Source organism: Apus apus, chromosome 3 (assembly GCF_020740795.1).
Source record: "Apus apus isolate bApuApu2 chromosome 3, bApuApu2.pri.cur, whole genome shotgun sequence".
NCBI classification, from domain to species: Eukaryota; Metazoa; Chordata; class Aves; order Apodiformes; family Apodidae; genus Apus; species Apus apus.
In genome coordinates this window covers 76,585,096-76,604,734 of record NC_067284.1, presented here as the reverse complement: position 1 = coordinate 76,604,734, position 19,639 = coordinate 76,585,096, and the positions used below count along the sequence as shown (strand labels likewise).

General features: G+C 44.7%; 1 protein-coding gene across 1 annotated transcript in view; it reads right to left on the bottom strand.

The window, feature by feature from the left end:
- The window catches only part of MDGA1 (MAM domain containing glycosylphosphatidylinositol anchor 1), a 147,869-nt gene that overhangs the window by 51,480 nt on the left and 76,750 nt on the right, over nucleotides 1-19,639 (bottom strand). Inside the window, exons 9-10 of the mRNA XM_051616226.1 lie at nucleotides 4,860-5,129; nucleotides 1,399-1,550 (exon numbers count right to left, since the gene is read on the bottom strand). Of these exons, the coding sequence (XP_051472186.1) occupies nucleotides 1,399-1,550; nucleotides 4,860-5,129 (422 nt within the window). The remainder of the gene's footprint in view (nucleotides 1-1,398; nucleotides 1,551-4,859; nucleotides 5,130-19,639) is intronic.

Sequence of the window (19,639 nt, the reverse complement as noted above, 5' to 3'; positions counted from 1 at the left end):
TTTCTAAGACACTGCCTGTAGATGAGAATGGGCTACAGCAGGGCTACAGTACAACGCTCCTCTAAAAGACACCACTAAATAGTCACAACTATGAAGTGATGCCCAAAAAGAAACATTAACAGCAGTAACCCATTAGTATGAACAAAACCAGGATGGGTAAAATTTGCACAAGCACTCAGCTTCCTTCATGACATAAGTGAAAGCAGAAACGTGATTTTCCTTTTTCTTGATCCCTTTCAGTAGGACCTCAAAGAGAAACAGATCCAAGATTACTTTTAAGCACTGTGCAACAGGAAAAAAACCTCAGCATCACAGGAGAAGTATAAAAATCACAAATTAGTTCACTGAGTTGCAGTGCTGATAATAGTGAAACTCGGCTAAGAGTGAAGGGGAACAATGACAAACTGCCTTCATTTTTAGAGCTCCCTTGTGTCCTGTATTATTATTAAGCACTGACAATGTGCTCTGTATGGTTTGAGTAACAAACAAATGCTGTCCCACCCCAGAGAGCTCAGAATCAAACGGAGACATAAAACTGGAGCCTACTGTGCAGAGACAGAGGAAAAAGACACTTGGATCTTTTTAATAATTTTGCTTTCTACCTACAGTAAACAAACTTTTCCTTGCAAAATGTGTTTGCTTCCAAGCTACTGCTGAATACCAAGAACCACCAATTTTAAGTGTCCACATTTTTAAAAAATGTTGAATACAGGCACTTTGCTGATTGTGGATAAAAGTATCTGGTAATCCTGCTAAGTAAATGTGCTCTTAAAAAACATCAGACTCTTTTCCATAACCTTCTCCAATTACTGAGCTCTTCAGATTTCCTCCACTTCTGCCCCCCCTACAAGCTCTGGTGTGATTTCTCTTCAGACTCAGAAACCTTGAAACCCACTTCTCTTCCCCTGCCGAGTTTCTATAGCCCAAATAGCTTCATTATTGTGACAGTATGAAAGCCCCTCCAGAACAGCCGATGACTTTTTCCTGCAGTTCCTGCCTGGAGGGCTCTTCAGCTTATTCCTTTTATTTCATATGAGTGAGGAAGGTGGAATTCCACTCACTTCAGTCTTTGGCCTATAAAATCTACAATACCTACTAATGACTGTGGGGTTTTGTTCACATTAAAACCCCATTCAAAACACTGAGCAGGAACAGTCTGATGGCAGGCAGCAGGGCTTGGAAAGCCATCAGTTGTACCCAACACCAGATTCAAAAATGAATGCTGAGCTGTGCACTGGGCCTATCTCTTCCATTCAGTGGGAAAGGTAAAAGACCATCAGGGTCTGGCAATTTCATCACCTTCAGCTCTTAATCAGCAAGGAGACATCAATGTAAGTACTTCCTGAGAGGGCTTCCTCCCAAGGGCATGCGTGAAGGCTCCAGAAGAGCACATCTTACCTGACGGACTTCCAGGCGGTACTTGAGGATGGGATCCACAGCATCGGGCTCCTTCTGTGTCCACTGCAAGATGTAAGAGTAATTCTTGGATTGCCTCTGGCTCAAGGTGGGGTTGGGAGTGTCGTAGTAAAACTCTGGGCTGTAAGCTTTTGCTGGAGGGAGGGGGGAAAAAAAAAAAAAAAAAGAGAAGAGGGAGGAAAGTAAGAAGGGACATCAGGGGGAATATAAATTAGAGATGTGGTGAGAGCAGAACAGCTCCACTCACCCAGCTCATCCACTTGCCTTTAACATGATGGACACTTCTACTGTTGTAGCTGGTGTTGCACTGACATGCCATCATTTTCTGTGAATCACTACTGTTTTCACAGGCTAAACTACTGGGAGGGTTAGCAGCCCTGCAAAACCAGAGGGGCATGACCAGAGACAGTAGGAACAACTTCAGTTCTCCAGCTGCAACCAGCTCTAATCTTTTCCTTCTTGCTTTGTAGTTTAGATTGAAGTAACAGCTTTAAACTGGCATTTCTCCTGTTTCATCTGCTGCTTTACAGAGTCTCCTGCTAACAAACCCTGAGGAAAGATCATTTGGCCAGTAGGTCATAGGAGAAGTGTTATTTATCACACAGGCACCATAGCATTAAAAAAGAGACCTTGCTCCTTCTGCATCTCCCCTGCCTTGGCAACACAGTGCTCCAGCCTTTTTATAACATGACAGTCAATTCAGCAGCAAAAGGGATGCTGACCTCAGCCTGGGTAAAAACAGCAGGAGTTTTTGTAGGGGTGGAGATGTCTTTTCTAAAACCAGGTGTCCCCTTAAAAAACAGACAGCAGCAGGAGAAAGGGAAACACAGGAAAAATGATGGACCAGAGAGAAACTGGAGGGTTCAGAGAAGAAGTTATTTCCCATGATTTCCCCAGCCACTGCTGTCCTGAACCACTAAAAAACAGAATTCAAAGGCTGCTGACATGCAGCCCAGTGGTCAGTGGACTAATGCCTAGGATCCAAAAGCAGCTTGAGGTCTTACCCACAACTGGATTGAAATTACCTCAATTTCATCCTATGCACTTCAATTTTTTGGCAGGTCCTGCCCTGGGACAGGCAGAAACTGGGTCTGAATCCAAACTCTTATTTCTGGGTTCAGGTCCAGTCTGGACCTCCATAGACCAGAAACAAACCTGGGCAACAAGGGATGCTGGAGAGCAGAACAGATATAAACACCATCTCCCCATGCAGTCTGCTGCACCTTTCCACTTGAATCACAGGTCATGACATTCTGGGTGGTTATAATCAGGCTTGAAAGGATTCAATGTTTAATTTTTATGAACTCAGATGGATAATATTGATGTTTATTTCCAAGTTCTTTTTTTCTTATTATTTTTATTGACTTGAATTTTTGAACAAGCAAGAAGTTCAGAACCACCTCAGAGACTAACTGCTGCTTATTCAACTTGTATTGACTGTGGAAGTCAAGCTTCATAATGGACTCTGAAAAAAAAAGAAATCAGAACTGATGATAATCATCATCTTGCATGACGTTAATTCCTTATTAATTGACTTGAAGATGGAAATGGAAGTTAAAAAAACCCCACCTTCTAATGGAGATGCAGCATACATCAAGATACTTCCTTAACTTCCTTTCTGGAAACTTTGACCATTGCTGGAAAGTTCTGCCTTTTGTTTACAGCTGATGGGAAGAGCTGAAGGTCATTATTCACTCCTTCTTTCAGGGCTTTCCTGTGCTTATAGGAGAGCAGGTGGTGACCATTATGGGCTGATCTGATAACTTGCTCAAGAGGAGTGGGTTGAATGTCTTGCTGTCCTTCCAAAACACCTCAGAAAGCTAATCTCCCATCTGCAGAAGAAACTAATGCCATCCCAGGTGGGTTTAGGTACTCTGTTTCCTGGACATCTGAACACCCCTCAGTCACAAATGAGTCACTGCCTCCCTGTCAGATAGGAAGGTTTATGGTCCTTCTTTCACAGAGGAGAAACAGAAACAAAAAGAGATGATGCCATTCACCCTGCTTACTCAGGAGGGTTGTGGCAGATGGGAATTGAAACTCCAGCAGTCCTGATCCCAAGCACAGCAGTCTAGCCACCAGATTATTCTTTAGGTTTCACTGCAGGCTCAGAAGGTCTAATTGATTTGTAACTGCCCAGAACACAGACAGAGATGTCTGGAGCTGAAAAGCCACCTTCAGATATCAGTGCCTTGGAAACAGAGAAGGGATGCAGGAAAATAAATGTTGCATTTATCTAAGAAATGAGTGCTCTGTAGGGATGAACATTGCTTTCTGCTGAGGGGATTTTATCTTGTGGGGCACAGCATGGCACCTTAGGTGCCAATATGTATTTGTTACTAATTCCTGCAAGAAATTCAGATCCTGGGAGGATTCCCAAGCTTGCTAAGGACAAAATTTGCTGTGGTGACTCATAGTGGGATATGGTTTTCAAACATTTAATTACTGATTTGACAGTTGCAAGGATATGAAGAAAGGGTAGAGAGGGCCAAAGCTCTCGAGCAAAATCCACTGCCAGATAAATTCCAGATTTCAAGCGGTGAGAGCAAGGTCCTGAAAAGGGGCCCAAAAAGTAGGAGTGGTTTGGGCTTCCCCATTTCTGAGAGCACCTCAGAGTTACAGCATACCTGAGCTGTTCCAATCCCTGAGAAAAATCTGCTTTGAAATCAGGCCTCTCTGGATGTTATTTATTCTCATTTGTTCAGCACTCACTTGTAAAGAATTACAAATTGGCCCTTGACTGAAAACCCAGTATTTTGGCTGAATTTACTGCTTATTAAGGCAACTTCACAGGAACGTTTGTCTAGAAACTGGTGCCCAAGTCAATTCTGGGGTCATGGGAAAAGCAGATTTAATGATCAGCTGGAGAGGCGAGGTCAGATGTGTGGCTTTAGATGCTATAACTCTGCCATCCCTTTTTGCAGCTGCTAGTGCTGGAAAGGAATCCTATTACAGTGCCTGCTGGATTCACAGAAAACTGTAAACAGCAAATTCACTGAGTACTAGTATCCATTCCCAGCTTATGTTTGTCCTAGCAGGCATCACGACACAAAGACAGCCATGGGACATAGGGAGGGCAAAGGAATATGTAATACAATTTTTGTTTGGTTGTTTGGTTTTAAAGAGGAAATCAGAAGGTTTTGGAGGCCGCTGAGATGTAGAACCTTTTGCTTGGTCAAATACTTGTCTATGATACAGGTAGTCCAAGCTTGAAAACTGACAGCAGCCTAGAGTTTAAGTCTTGTATCTTTCAGGCAAGCAGTCAAACGCTGCAAAAATGTACTCCCTGTTGGCTTATGGAAAAATCACCCCTTTTGAACACAGCACAATGCACAAAGGAGGCAGGTGAGGTTGCTTGTACTGGCCCCAGTTTACTGGGAGCAAGCTTCCTACCTCCACGACTCCATCCAACAGCTCTCTCCGATGTGTACTCTGTGACTTACCAGATACCTGGAAGAGGCAGGTGGAGACCCCCACGTCGTTGGAAATGCTGCACTCATAGCTGCCGCTGGTCTCCCGGCTCACACTGTCCACCTTCAGCTCCGAGTAGTCCTGCTGCTCTGCCAGGGGCTGCGCCAGGAGGGTCCCGTTGAAGCGCCAGACGGAGGTGGCCACCTTCATGGGGCTGCCCTTCAGCATGGTGCAGCGCAGGGCCACGCTGCGCCCCAGGCCCTGCCGAATGTCCTGGAAGGCTGGCTCCACCACAGGGGGGACTGGAGATCAAACAGAGCAAGAGACAGGGACACCATCAGGGAATTGCTGTCTCGCTCAGCATGGTCACCCCAGTGGTGCCTCTGAGGAGACAGGCACTTATGATATCCAAGAGGATACTTATTTTCTAGCAGGAAACGGGCTTCTTCAAAACAAAACCAGCAACAGTCATCTGACATTCCCTTCTGACTGGGTTGGGGCCACCTTCCACCCGTTTGTTAGGCAGGGTGGCCTTTAGCAAGTACACATCCCACAGTGAGACACTGCTTGGAAGAACTGCCAAGCCCTGCTCTTTCATGTGAGAAATGCAACTCCAGCAGCTGAGCACCGCAGCTTGGCTTCAATCCTCAGATCCTAATCAGAATAACCACAGTCCTCATACGCAGCATAAACCGCACGCCCTGGACAGGCAGGTGTGCTCCCAAGCAGTTACATTCATGTTCTTTTGGTCAGCGTCTCACAGGGTTACCAGGGACACCATGTTCAGATGGAGGGATACGCACTGGCTCTCCCCACAGATGACAAACCTGAGGGGATGCTAGAGGGCCTCTCCCAAACATATCAATACAAAACATGAGGAACTGCTCACATGGACTCTGGGTGCTATTTTTTTATCTCTGGAAACAATTCCCTGACACTGGGAGGTGAGTCACATCTTTTCACGTCAGCTTCTCTTCCACTAGTGTGAGAATGGTGGCCTTCCTTAGCAAAGGGAGGCTACTAAGTCTTTGTTTGTTAGCACTTGTAATAATTTACAGGAAGCTCACAATTTGGGTATGGCTGAGGCAGAGCAAGGAGAAAGTCTGGACTGGTATTGCTTGAACTACCTCTTATTTAATGCAATGGCAGGGGACTTCAATCTCCACAGCCATCTAATAGACATGTTTGACTTGCAACAAATTCTTAATTAAAACATTACAGCATGGGAATAACCAGAAGCTCTCCCACTAAAATGAGAGGCTTTTTAACACAAAACAGCTGTTAGCCTGAGTGTAGAAGAGGGAGAACAGATTTATAGCAGCTCCAGCACAATCACAATTTACCTTCTCCAGGTTCAAGGTACTTGCTCTTCCACAGGCAACTTCTATGTCCCAGAGATCTACAATGCACCTGCCTCCTCCAAAGGTTCATAGAGCTGCTAAGCACAGTCAGGCCTAAATACCTGCAGCACACAGCATCTGCAGTGCCACAGACACAGCTCTACCAGGAACCACAGGTCAAACAGCATCCCTGCTGCCCTGAACTCGGCACGCCTGGAGGGCTCCAGCACACCAGCCTCTCTCTCCCCTCCCACAGCCTGATGCCAGCAAGATGCACCTACAGTTCTGTAACACTAGCAATACCTCCATCTTCACCACAGATAAAGGCAGTGTGTGTACCACCCCACAGGTCTGCATGCAGTGTCCCCTCTCTGAGGGATACAGACGCATCTGTGGGTACAGTGTACAAGCATCCCTCCACCTGGCAGCCCCTTCTTTGACAGTGGCTGATTGTTTTGTAGGTACCCCTTCTCAGCTCTTAGCTTCTGGGGCCTTTGCTGCACTGAAGTGGATTAAATGCAGCTCTTGACTGAGCTCACGTTGCCGTGCTGAGTGGCATGGTCAGCTCATTACAGATGGCTTTGCTAGCAATGTGTCTCTGCGGGTGCTCCAAGCACTGACTTGCCTTCAGCTCACACGTCTCCCACCTCATGGTGAGAATAATGTGAGAAGTTGTTTGATTAGACCTAGTGCCATGAATGTATCATCTCCATCCCTAGCTGCTATCCCATTTCTTGGGTCACATCTGCCTCCTTAATTGAAGTTGGTGGGGTCTCACATTATAACCAAGGCCAGCTGATGATGTAAGGGAAAAAAAAAAAAATAGAAAAAGGGAAAAGAGAAAGGAAGACTTAAGAAAAAGTGGCACAGCAGCTCCATGTCTACTCAAAGCAATCTATCTCATGAGGAGGGGGAAGAAAGGTGGGAGAGCAGCTTCCTTCACTGCACCGAGCAGCACCTGTATACAGAGCTGGGACAGAGGAAGAGATAAGGTCAGAAATTGGACAAAGTGCCTCCTGCAAGGACACACACTGCAAGAAAAGTACCCTCCTGGCCCTTACTGAGGAAGCATCTGAGTCTCATAAAAGGTCACAGAGGAGCAGGGCTGGGACAACCCAGATGCTTCCTTAGGTAACTGCAACAGCAGGGCAGCCAAGGATGCAGACAATATATAATCTTATTCAGCTGGGAAATGGGATTTACTTTATTTGTCCCAGGACAGGCTCTGGGCCTAAGTTACCACCTTGTAAAGGGAATGTCTGAAAGTGCTTAGAAAGCAAAAATGTATTCCATTTTCTCCTCCTTTCTCTGGCACTAGGAAACACCCAATGGACATTAACTCTGCAGATAGTCCTGGAGCTCCTGGTTTTTCCAGAGAGAGCACTGAAGTAGGTCATCCCAACACTGCAAAGGATGCATGGAGTACTACAGCAAGGGGCAGCTGTACTGAAGGCCAGTCGATATGAAAGCAAGGAAAGGTCAACAGCAATTACAGAGCCAGACATCAGCTCTGGCCTCCAACGCCTACCGGGGAGCCCACACTTGCTCAAGTAGGTTATACAGTTATATACAAAAGGGAGACCACCACCAAGGCAGGGATTCATACTGCAAATCCTAGCAGATAACAACACAGACTTTTCTCATTCCTGGCTTAAATGCAGAATAAAGCACTTTTAAATGAGCCAGCGGTCCTCCTCCTCAGAACTAGAAGCTGAACAGCCTTGGTACACTGGAGATGGCGACTGTCTCGGAGCAGTGACCTCCAACGTTACTCCTGTGCAGACACCTTTAGGGAGCTGCAGAAAATGATAGGCTCTAATACCCCAGGGAAGCAACATCCCTGCTGGCTGTATGGGAGCTGTTGGGCTTGGTACAGCAGTATCTGCCTATTCTGGCTCACTAAGCTGCCATGGTGCTCTTCGGGGATCTTGGGTATCAGCCTCAGTTTTTAACCTAGATCCAAAGGACGGTACTTGTCCAGAGGCTTCTCAAATGCCTTTCCATGTCTCCCATTAACTCCAGTGCATGCAGCTGAAGTGCTCTGTTAAGCAGCAGCCTGCAGGCAGCAGGATGCCACACTTCAACAGGGAGGTAAAATGCCTTTCTGCATATACAGGGCTTCAGGATTCCCTGGTAAGAAACACAGAAAACAAATCCAGACGATTACTGTTTTCTCTCGGCACACAGCTCAATTCTTGAAGAGCTAGCTGGCAGGAGCAGTGACAAAAGGGGTGAAGAGGGCAGCACATTACTGTTGTAGGCAATGCTGAAGAAGCAAGGCTCCTCCAGCAACCTTCTTAAGATGCAGCTGCTGAGAAACACAAGGCAGGGCAGCCTGCCTTCACAGCAGAATTATTGTGCAACAGGAGAAAACATAATCACTCGCCTGCTTGTTAGGAGCAAATCAAATCAGCCAAACACAGGCAGCCTACTCCAGCGTGCCAGGCACCCTAAAGCAAAGCAGGGCTGTAGGCAGCTCTCCTGCTGTGAGTCAGAGCAGACGCTCTACACTGACGGGTTGCTAAGCCAGCACAGCATTCATGATGATAAAGGGCAAGAGGGAGGGAAACACAACAGAGAAGTATGAAGTGTTAAAGGGTGTTGCTTTGGGCCCCAGTAACCTCTGTTTTCTCGGTTTCACTGGAAATAACCAAGACTGAAATGCTTGTCCTGCTAAATGAATGAGAAGTGTACTGGCTGTTGAGCTGTGGTCAAGTCCATAAGTATTTGTTAAGTTTGTTTTTATTTTAGCCTTGAGGAAGGGAGGAGTGTTCTTCCTTACACGAACTGAAGTGTTTGCAGGAGACACCACAATCTCCTTGCACTGTTACTGTGTTGTCCTGCTTGGGCACAGCTCAAGGAAGGACCCTCAGTGATCCCTGAAATGTTTTCTGATTGCTGCAGGTTCCTATCAAATTCAGACGCCTCCAGAAGGCAGAGATGCTTCTTTCACCAACAATGAAATCAGAGCATCCCAGGACAGCAGTGATGCACTACAGAAAATTTTTCACTTGTGGATAAATGCAGGGGGGAAAAAGAAAAAAAAAAGAAAGGCAAAAAAAAATTTTTATTAACTTTAAATGCTGAGGATGTTGTCATCAGGCTTCTCAGTCTGATATGGATGAAAGGCAGAGAATGGTTCATACTGGAGTGGACTGATGCACAGAAAACAGTGACAAGCTTAAACACAAACCAGCATCTGTAGAACAAGGAAACACTGAGAGAACAGAGCTTGGATTAAGAGCTCAGGCAAGAATCAAGTAGGTCGAAAATCCTAGACAGCCCAGTACAACAGTACTATGCAAGACACACGTATATTCTTCTTTCCCATTGTAGTGTAAGGACTGTGAATGGCATATCCTGGCCAATTCCCAAATACTGACTTGATCTGAAAGATCTGTCACAGCTGAGGTGCTCACTCATAACCTGTTTTCTGACCCACAGGCAGAAAACCCCTGTAGCCATCCTAACCAGCAGCTGACAGCAGCCACCTCTGTAGGTGTCCAGGTGCCTGCAGTGTACCACTACTCTTATTTTTCTACAGCGATTTACTTCCCACAACACTTCCCCTGCTGCAAAGAGCACCACAGCGCAGCAGCGTCTGGGCAGAAGAATAGAGGCACAAGCAGAAAGATGGCCTGCCTGATGTCACACAAAAGGGCAGCATCAGACAGAAGTGGTACAGGACTTCTGTATCCTGACCCATGTTTCAGTCCTTAGCCCAGGCTTCCTCCCTTGCGAAAAAAAAACCTCTCTTCTGCCCTCCAGAGTCAGTCATCATTTACATTTTTATTTGAGTCTAGGGAGTGCAACATGTAACACAAGTGATGAAAATAGCAAGCCTTGCTAGATTAGAAAGCAGCTTTACTTTCAGCAGCTCTCATCCCACTGTGTTGAAGGACTCCCTCCTAGCTTAGCCTTGCAATCACAGTGCCAGTGGTATAGTATTCTTGTCCTGCTTGTAGTCTTCACCTTATCCCACATGTGAGAGCTAACTGATCACTCAATTTGCTGGATTAACATTGCAAAGAATACACAGATATCCTGGTATGAAAGACTGCACTTCACTGTTAGTTACAATTATTAGCTGCATTTTGTTATCCAGAGTGGCTGTCCAGGCAGCAATTTCTCTCTCTGGAAAGCAAATCAGCACAGGCGGCCATTAGGGCCTTATGAGACCATCCCGTCCAGCATTCATTTAAATTCTGAAAGGTACCCTTCTGCTGTCATACTGGATGCAGTTTTCCTAATCTCCTCTAGACAAGCAAAGTGATCCCAGCAAAAGGTGTCTTCCTTATCCAGCCCCTGATTCTGTAATCCAGGGTAATAAAAATGCCACAGATATCCAAGATACTGCACCCCTGCTCTCACAGCAGGTAGAAAACTCCACGGTATCAGCTCCAAGAGAGACCAAGGCTCACTACCCGAGCAAGTAGGAAGCTCTTTTATTGTCACAAGGCTGGGAAATAACAGCTCAGCAATTCTGTTCCATGCGACAGCACCCACTACGCCAAGAATGCACATTAGGCACCAGCACTTTTTCCACACAGAGACAAATATCCACCTAATATTTACAATCCCCATCTCATCTGCTTGTTTCTGAGAGGTGACATAATTGAGTAGTTAGGAGAGAGGAGATGGAAGAAGGTTTGCTCAACTTATTTCAGCTAAAAGTCAGAATCTTTCATCTCCTATGCCTTTTGCCTTTGCACTTCAGTCTCCCCATATATAAAGAGACAAAACTTATTATTTTTTCAGGGTGCTTGAAAGCCAGTTGCAAGTATTCTTATTTCAAACAAAACAAATTTGTCTGAGTACCTTTTTGGTTAGACAAGTGGGTGCAGGGACCAGAGAAACAGGGCTCAGAACAAAGAAGGCTTAATTCTGTGCTAGTTGACTGCTTTTCAAAGAAGGGCAAATGAAACGCGTTCACTACCAGCTTTTCTGCTTTCCTCTTCTCTGAACTTTCCAAGCCAATTAGCTCAACCAGTCTTCATCTTGTTTTAATAAAGATGGGTTTACCACAATTTCCTCTTCTGCATGACGAGCTGTGCTGATTAATACATGAGACCCCTAGCTCACTTGACAGAGTGCTTTGAAGAAAGTCCATCCTGGGTGGGAGTTCCCAGACCTTATGCCTCACAGATATGCCTCCTCAAAAAAGATCTATCCCAGACATGCTGGAACTCCACTCCGACTCACTGCCCAAATAATCCATGCTAACAAGACACTACAAAGACACATATTCTCCTGCAGCATAAAGCCACCTCATTCCCATGCCTCACTTACCTTCAAGCGCCTGGTTTCAAAACAGTACGCTTCCCTAATTGAAAAAGGTAAGTGGGAAAAGTTGGTGTCTGTACAGAAGATACACACACATTTGTACGTGAGACGCATGCTGATAATCCTTCCCCATCCACATACGACCCAATTACAGCAAAGTTATGCACAAGAGAAAAAAAGGGTGAGCGAGCAGGCATCTCACAACTAATACCTTCAATTACTGCCAGACCAGTAGCACAACCCAAATCTAGATTATTATTTTTTTTTGGCCACAGAATAACATCAAAATATTGTCCTTAACTCACAGCCAGTTTTTCTAGTTACAGTGTGGTGAAGCAGGGTAACAGCTAGGGTGGATCTGGGATTCTCCAGCCCACCCACATACCCACAAGAGGGGAGCCCTCCCATGTGTAGCGTTGTCAGACCACCAACACTCTGCTCAGGTGCTGCCTCTAGAAGGTAACAAGATGTCAGCTCATAGCCATGCATCTGTTATGACATGCTTCTGTTTAACAAATTGGGCTGGTAGTGACATGCTGCTCCCAGTAGCACATAAATAGTTCAGATTCAAACATTTGCTAGCAGTCAGCCAATGATACTCTTTCCCCAAAGCATCCTGTATGCATTAACTTTTGGCAGAGAACCAGTTATCTTAATACTCAATAATTCATAGGTGAGCCACTCAGCTGGGTAGTTCTGGGAATAAAGCAACTCATTGCCAGTGCAAAATAAGGAAAGGAAAAAAAAAAATCAACCCATAAAAAAGAACCAAATGAGATTATTCTTCCAAATCTGAGAATCCACATATTTCTTCTTACTTCAAAATAAGAAAGAAGAGTTTATAATTTGTTTTTCTTACCAGAAAACTCAATTCCTTGCTGCAGTTAAAGCCTACTGCAAGTCCTACCCACAGGTGTTCTTACGTCCTAGTTATCAACTCTGTTAGACTCCAACCTCAACAAATACCAGGAGAGAATTCTTAGTCCTCTTCTCTACCAAAGTCCTTGACAAGATCATGTTGACATTTTACGTGCGTGTGTGTATGTATATACATCTTTACAATTTGCCATTCTCCCCTTACTCTCCTCTTCAGGTGGAAGAAGCACAGCTTTAGTTCCTATTGAGATTTTATTTTTGCTGGGCAGGAACACTGCCCTAGAGTTTTAAATGCCAGAGAAATCACATACAAAAACTTTGGCAAAGGAGAAAATAAAAGACAAACCTGAAATTACAGGTCTGACTCTCCTCACATGCCTGGCAGAGACAAGCAGGGCACAGGGGCCTATAATAGGGCAGAGACCAACAGGTACAATTTGCAGCCTTGTGAGCAGAAACAGAGCTGATTGGCCCATCGCAAGCAGAATGCATTCCCTGTGCTTCCATCCACGGTGAAAAGACGGGAAAATAGAGGGCAAAGAGCCAATCTGTGATGTTCATTGTCCTAGAACAGGCCCTCCACATCCCTGAGAAGGATTTGGAAGAACTAAGAAAGGACTGATCACCCCCCCAGGTTTGACAGCAAACCTGAAGCTAGCTGGAACAGGACTGTAAAGCCCAAATTTATCCCATTTAACGTCAGACTCTTCACTGAGGTAAGTCAGGAAAAAGATCTCCCTTCAAAGCCACTGAGTGAGAAGGACATCTCCAGAAGATGATTCAAATGGTAGGAATCCATAGCTGACATTACCTTCCTGCACAGGGAACCTAAGGTGATCCCAGCCCTAACATCTCTGCTAGGTGGGATGAGTGCAGACCAAAGTAAATGCTTGTGTGACACCTGCACAGAAGTAGCCAGTGTCACCCCTCTCTAGGAACCTCTCCATGAACTCTCAGTGCCTTGTTTATTGAGTTCATCAGCAAGGTGAGTCATAACATGCATCTGAAACTTGGGCAGCACATCCTGCTCTTGGGCAGGAGACACCTCTTGTGTTCAAAGTGCTGCATCCGACAACAGAGCTACCCTGGGAAGGAAAAGAGACACCAGGCTGCACGTGCCCCATAGCAAACACAGCGATAAATCTCTGGACTCCAGACAGCATCCAATTAGGTGCACTGCTAGGGCTCATGTCCAGAACATGCACCTGCCACCTAAAAGGAACTGACTGAATTTCCCCTGATCTCCTATGAAGGAACCACCACCAGAGGAGCTACCAGGCAGAAGTGACTGCTGACTCCAAGCAGCAATCCAATAGCAACAGGTCCCTATTCCATCACCACCTGCCTGAGCAATTCAATAGCCTCCATATGTTTATATCTTTTTAATAAAAGAATAGAAAGTTAAGAGCAGGGAGGCTGAAGGAGAAAGTGCCTCTGAGAACTGCAATCCTTTCAAAATGGAGAAGAGTCCCTGCTTTTGAAATGCAATGATTGTCAGGGCCACAGGTGGTCAGATCTTTCTGGTCACAGCTGGGCTACAGCATTGCCTCACCTGTTTTCAGTTTGAAAGCTAAATTTGGAGCACTACATGATCCGTCCACAACTGCTTTCCAAAGAGCCAGGTGAAGCAAGAAGCAGCACAGCCAAAAGCAGAAGTGTTGATTAAAAATCAGGCCTGGTTTAATGATGGGGTGGTGGGATTAGAGCAGGAGAGGGGAGAGATCCAAGCCAGAAAGAGGCTGGTAGGGGAAGGAGGACCAGCCAAGGTAATTAAGATTATCAAATATTAGCCAGCACTCCTTAATGTTTAATTTTAGTGTTTTGTCTGTACAAGTAAGCAAAAAGGACAAATGGAGAAAAGCTAGACCAGGAAGTGTTAATGCAGTGGTTCTGTACCTATCAACTGAGTGGAAAGAAGACAAGCTTCTCCATACAAACCAGGCTTTTCCTCAGCCTCTCCTTCAGGCCTCGTAGGGAATTTGGACTAAGGAGGAAGAATTTAGCATAGAGAAACACCCAGTTCCCCATCACTTCTCTATCTGCTGCCTCTGAGTTCTGCTGCCAATTGTTTAATATCCTGCTCCGCTACCTGTCATCATTACCCCATTTTTCCATCCTTCACCCTTGATTGATCTTGATTCATCTGAGGAAGATGATGACAATGAAAATGTAGCCATTCAGAAAGAGGATAAAAGAATGCTCAAACTAAAAGATTTATGGCAAACGTTCAGTCTCATAGATGAAGCAGCTGAGGTCAACAGATTTCCAAGCAATTTTTCCTATGAGAATTAATGAAACAAGAGGGGTGGTGCATACAGGAAATCAGGAAACGCATGCAATTTGAAAACACAGGATCAGTATATATAGCATAAAGAAAAGAGAGGCAAGAACATTTTTTACTGTAAGCATTTTTGCTGTCACTCTCCGGATGGCTACCTCTTCATCATTGTCATCATCATCTTCAGATGAATCAAGGTAAATCAAATCAATCATGGGTGAAGGATGGAAAAATGAGGATAGATTCAGACAGTCCATCAGATGAAATGGCTGAGGTCTTTCAGAATAGTGACCGGCTCCAAAAAGCCAGCTGCCAAATAGCCACCATCTCTGCCATCTGAAAGTCCTGTCTTCCCCCTCCATCATTCACACCATCACCTGCCCGCGTTTAAAAATGTGTGAGTTTCATAAGCACCTATGTCCAACTCCTCCTCTGTTAATTAAATATGAAAAAATGCTTTATCTGTCTTATCAGTAACTGTCATAGCTGTTCATTAACGTGTCTTCAGTGGATTGCTGGTTGCAGAGGATGATCTCCCTAGACCTTATTCCCAAAACTGCTAACCACCTCTGGAGACAGCACAGAATTTGACAAGTTCTGTTTCTTCAGGCCTGGATGACACCACTCATATCAGAGAAGGGCATGGACTCGAGTTATGGAGGAGTCACTCCCCACTGGAAACCTCACGTCTTCTCTTGACATTGCCACCATGTTTCCAGAGAAGCAGCAGCACTCGTGCTGAGGCAGACACAGCCCAGTAGTTCTCATCTCTCCCCACATTAGGGAGAGCAGTGTCACTTCTGACAGCTGCAGGTGTTGTGGACTCCCAGAAATCACTCTCTGGGACTTTAGGGTCTCCTCTGCAGCAGAGGGCAGAGGAAGAAGGCCAATGACAGGGCTGGTAATCATTCAAGGATGGCAGCCTGCTCCCTCGACCTCCCCATCTGGCTATCAGCTCTGTCCCATCTCCTCTGGACTTGGACCAGAGGAAGGAAATTTATTAACAGTTACTCACTGGATAAATCTGCTCTGACATTTGATTTTCCAGGCTCCTTCTGTGGCTGACTTCAAACTGAGCCAGCACTACAGGAACCATTTGGAGGAGCAGCATCCCTGTAATGTGGGCACGTGCCTATCTCACAGAGACACTTTTTCATGTTGACTGAGAAGAAATTAGGCTGCAGCAAAGGCAATATACAGCACAAGTGGGAAGTACACACTCCAGTTCCTTCTCCTGATGCCTCAATTTTGGTCGAATAGATTAATGCCTGAAGCTTGTTCCATTAAGTTTCCATTGTTCACATGGGACACAAAAAGTAAGGTCCTTACCTTCCTTGTTCTCACCCATTGCATCACAATCTAAGTGGATCCTGGCCTGAGTCAGTCCATCAGCAATTACCAGCCTGAGGCACTGCAGCAGCACATGCTGTCATGTGGTATCCTGCTCCTTCCAGCCTCTCCACAATAGGTAATAACACCTCAGAGAATGAGATACCCCAGGTGAACAGGACATTTTAAACAAGTTTCAGCAATGTTTGCTGAGCCATCCCACTGTGGTGGGCAGAGAGAGGGTATAATTCTGTGTATGGCTCCGGAAAGAAACGGTGTGGATTTAAATCTGGGAACATCTCTGGGTAAATCTGCTGTAAAAGCCAGAGATGATGGGAAGACAGGCTTCTCATGTCCTCCTGCTTGTAAGACTCTATCTGGATCTGTCTACCATGATCTGAATTCATCAGTGCAAAAATGGCAGAATAACAGACGAGTAACAGGTCATAAAAACCTTACAAATACCACAGAAAGTAGGAAAAGATGGAAGAGAACTTCATTGAGACAGGCCTTTGAAGGGAAGTTTGTGATAGTATCCTGCAAACACCAGAGGAGAGAAAATTATTCTGTACCCTCTGTGCATGCATTGCCTATGGGAGTACAAACATGAGCTGATTGGGTCAATGCAAGCAGAGGAGTCCTCAGAACAAACAGCAGAATGCCTTTTTATACCTCAGTGATTCCAGAAAGAAATTCGTGGAAGGTCAATGCGGGATGAAACTTTACAAGTTATAAAATTAAATATGATTAATATAGTTTTATGGGTCCTTGGCAGACAAATGGGGTAGTTTTGAGAAAGCAACAAGAAAAGTAACTGTCTTGTTATAATCTCCTCAGGCATTGGAAAGATCCTGGCTTGCTTCCACATGACAGACTAATTGAAAATGTAATACTTCTCAAATGCAGCCCACATTAAGTAGATTAAAAACACATTAACTGAAAGAGTTCAAAAAGAAATTTTAAACGATGCACACACCACTGAGATCTCTCTAGTGAGATGGAAGACCTTCTCTAGGAAGACATCTCCAGTGAGATCCCATACAAACCTCTTAAAATTGATGCTATTTCACATCTTCATCAAGGTCAAAGATGCAGCCAGCAGGTTGGCATAGGTAAGGCACATAAATTATGAAGTCTCTTGTTCAGCCTGTGCAGCGAACAGCACACGTAACCACCCCTGGTGTGTGAATGACCTTACATCCACTTGCAGCACTAGACACAGACTTTGGCAGGTCTGGGATGTGGCTTGTGCTTTGCTCCCTTCCTTCCCACACAAGGGCAGCACTTTAATATGTAATAACTAACAATCACCACCCTTGAGTGCCTACATCAGGATCAGATACCAGCGTCTGTAGAGGACACAAAATATGCAGCAGTAAATTACATACTAGAAAGGTACCTCACACAGGACAGCTTGGCTTGCTTGATGGAATCAGCTTATGGTAACTGCATTCAATTTATCTTGGATAACATAAGGGTCTGGAAAAAAACTGTTGAGGAAATAATGCATCACTCTTGTTAGGAAAGAGACTCCTCCTGCTCCAAGGGGAGGCTGAGTCGATGTAACCTAGTGAACATCAGTTTTCAGCTTAACTCTGCAGTCCAAAGATGTCCAAATCTTTGGATGACTAAGCGAAAGCTTACTCAATGTATTGTGAGATGGGCGTCACTCCTGCATCTGCACTGGTGAGATCGTTTTTGAAAATCTGTTTAATACAGGTGATGACGCTGCCAGAATGAGGTTGAAAAAAACTGAGAAGAGGGCTATAAAAATGAATTAAGGGGTGCAAACACATGCCTTATGTTGAATGGCCAAAGGGACTCTTTCTGGATTGCATACTGAAAAAAGGCTACGAGATAACTTGTTCTGGTGTCTGAGACTACACAAGGAAGAGACTGCTGATAACAAATAGCTCTTTATGTAAGAAGACAAAGGAATAAACAGAGCTTGTAGATGGAAACAGGCTTAGATTAAGTCATGACAGCTGAACCATGAGAGTAAAAAATGCTGGAACAACTTACTGAGGCACACACTGGATTGACCGTCACTTCAGTCTGTGAGTAGATGCTGCACTGAAAATGTACAAATAATCCAAGTTTAGATTCACAAAGGTAAACTCACCTTGTTCCTCAGCTCCATTAGTGAGAGAGACTATGCTTGACATATAACTAACTCTCCTGTCTAGACAAATAGCACAAAATTATTAAGATATTCAAGGAGCTTTTTGCTTTCTCATCATGATCAGGAAGCTGGAGTCACAGCATTTTGGGTAGGCAGGTTGGAGAACATAAGCTTCTTCAAGTGGCTTAAAAAAACCCAAACAATAACAAAACACCACAAAACCCAACTGTCCTTCCTCCTCTTTTTAAACCTGTAGGTAGTTTCATCTGCATATTTTCATTTATTCATGTGAGTTGGTTCCTAGAAAGCTAATCAGAATGAAAACTTGACAATTTCAATGCATAACTTGGACTTCTGCAAGGTGTCATTACAAGCAGCCCAAGGGGAAGAGAAAAATCCCCAAACCACAAAATCCCATTTTGAGTGTTGCTCGGTCTTCCTCCAACACAGCCAACTGCCACCATCTTCTTAATCCTTTAGACCCATTATGCTCTTTTCAGCAAACCACTTCAGATGGAGGCCTGCTCCCTTTCCCTCAAGCCCCAGTTCCCCATCTTACAGCAAGATGTTGGCTAAAGGGTTTGTATTATGCATAAGCTATGAACTGCTCAGAAAATCCCAGCAGGCCCAGCACTATTAAGCCCATCTATATTGCATTAAGTTGTTATTAGCTACTGCATTCTAGCTTATGATTAGGACAGTAAAATATCTCTTTGCAATCAGCACTTGATAAGGAAAATCCCTGTTCAATGCAAATGCCACTGTTATTTATTTGTTCTCCTGACCTCAATCACAGCCACTGTTGGGAAGCCCTGTTAGTTTTGGCACTCCAGCTGATTCCTCCCATCAAATGCTTGGCAGAACTGGGCTCAGAGTTGCAGTGTATTTGCAACAGGTGAGATTTACAGCCCTTATTTCATCAGACATAAGAGAAGGTCACAACAGATCAAGAGCCTACAAAGGGTCAACAGAATTGGCTTTCAGTTGCCATTCTTGCGTTAGGTAGCAGGAGTTTCTCCCAGACACTTCTTCCCTACAGAAACTGAGTCATTTTCAGTCTATTCTACATCCCATTCATCCCCTTGCAGCTTGGCAAACAAGCATGCAGCCTCAGAAGTCAGCTTCCTCCCAATCAACAGTAATGAAAAATTTCCATGGTTTCCTGCGATCACACACGGCCCCAGAAACAAGCTCTCCAAAGTCATACAAAATGCAGCAGGTCTGTATACAACTAGGAAATCTAAGCACGGCTGTTAATTCCTGAGAACAATGAGGGTTTTGCAGGTTCATCACTGGGTTCGTAAAAGAAAACTGACTGTTTTATCTCAAGTCCTGGAGGCCAATTAAATTTGAATCAGAAGCAAAAGCTGAGATAAGGTAGGAACGTGTGCACACACATGCTTATTTGTGTTTGCAATAGAGAGGCAAAGAGGAATAGAAATCAGGAATAAAATGAAATGAAACAGGGTGAGGGGGGTGCATGTTGGAGATGTGATACCTGGTCGTTGAATAAACACTTTCCTAGCTTCAAAGACAAGACAGTTTCTTTCTCAGAGACTGGTACAAGTGGAAAAGCACAAACTA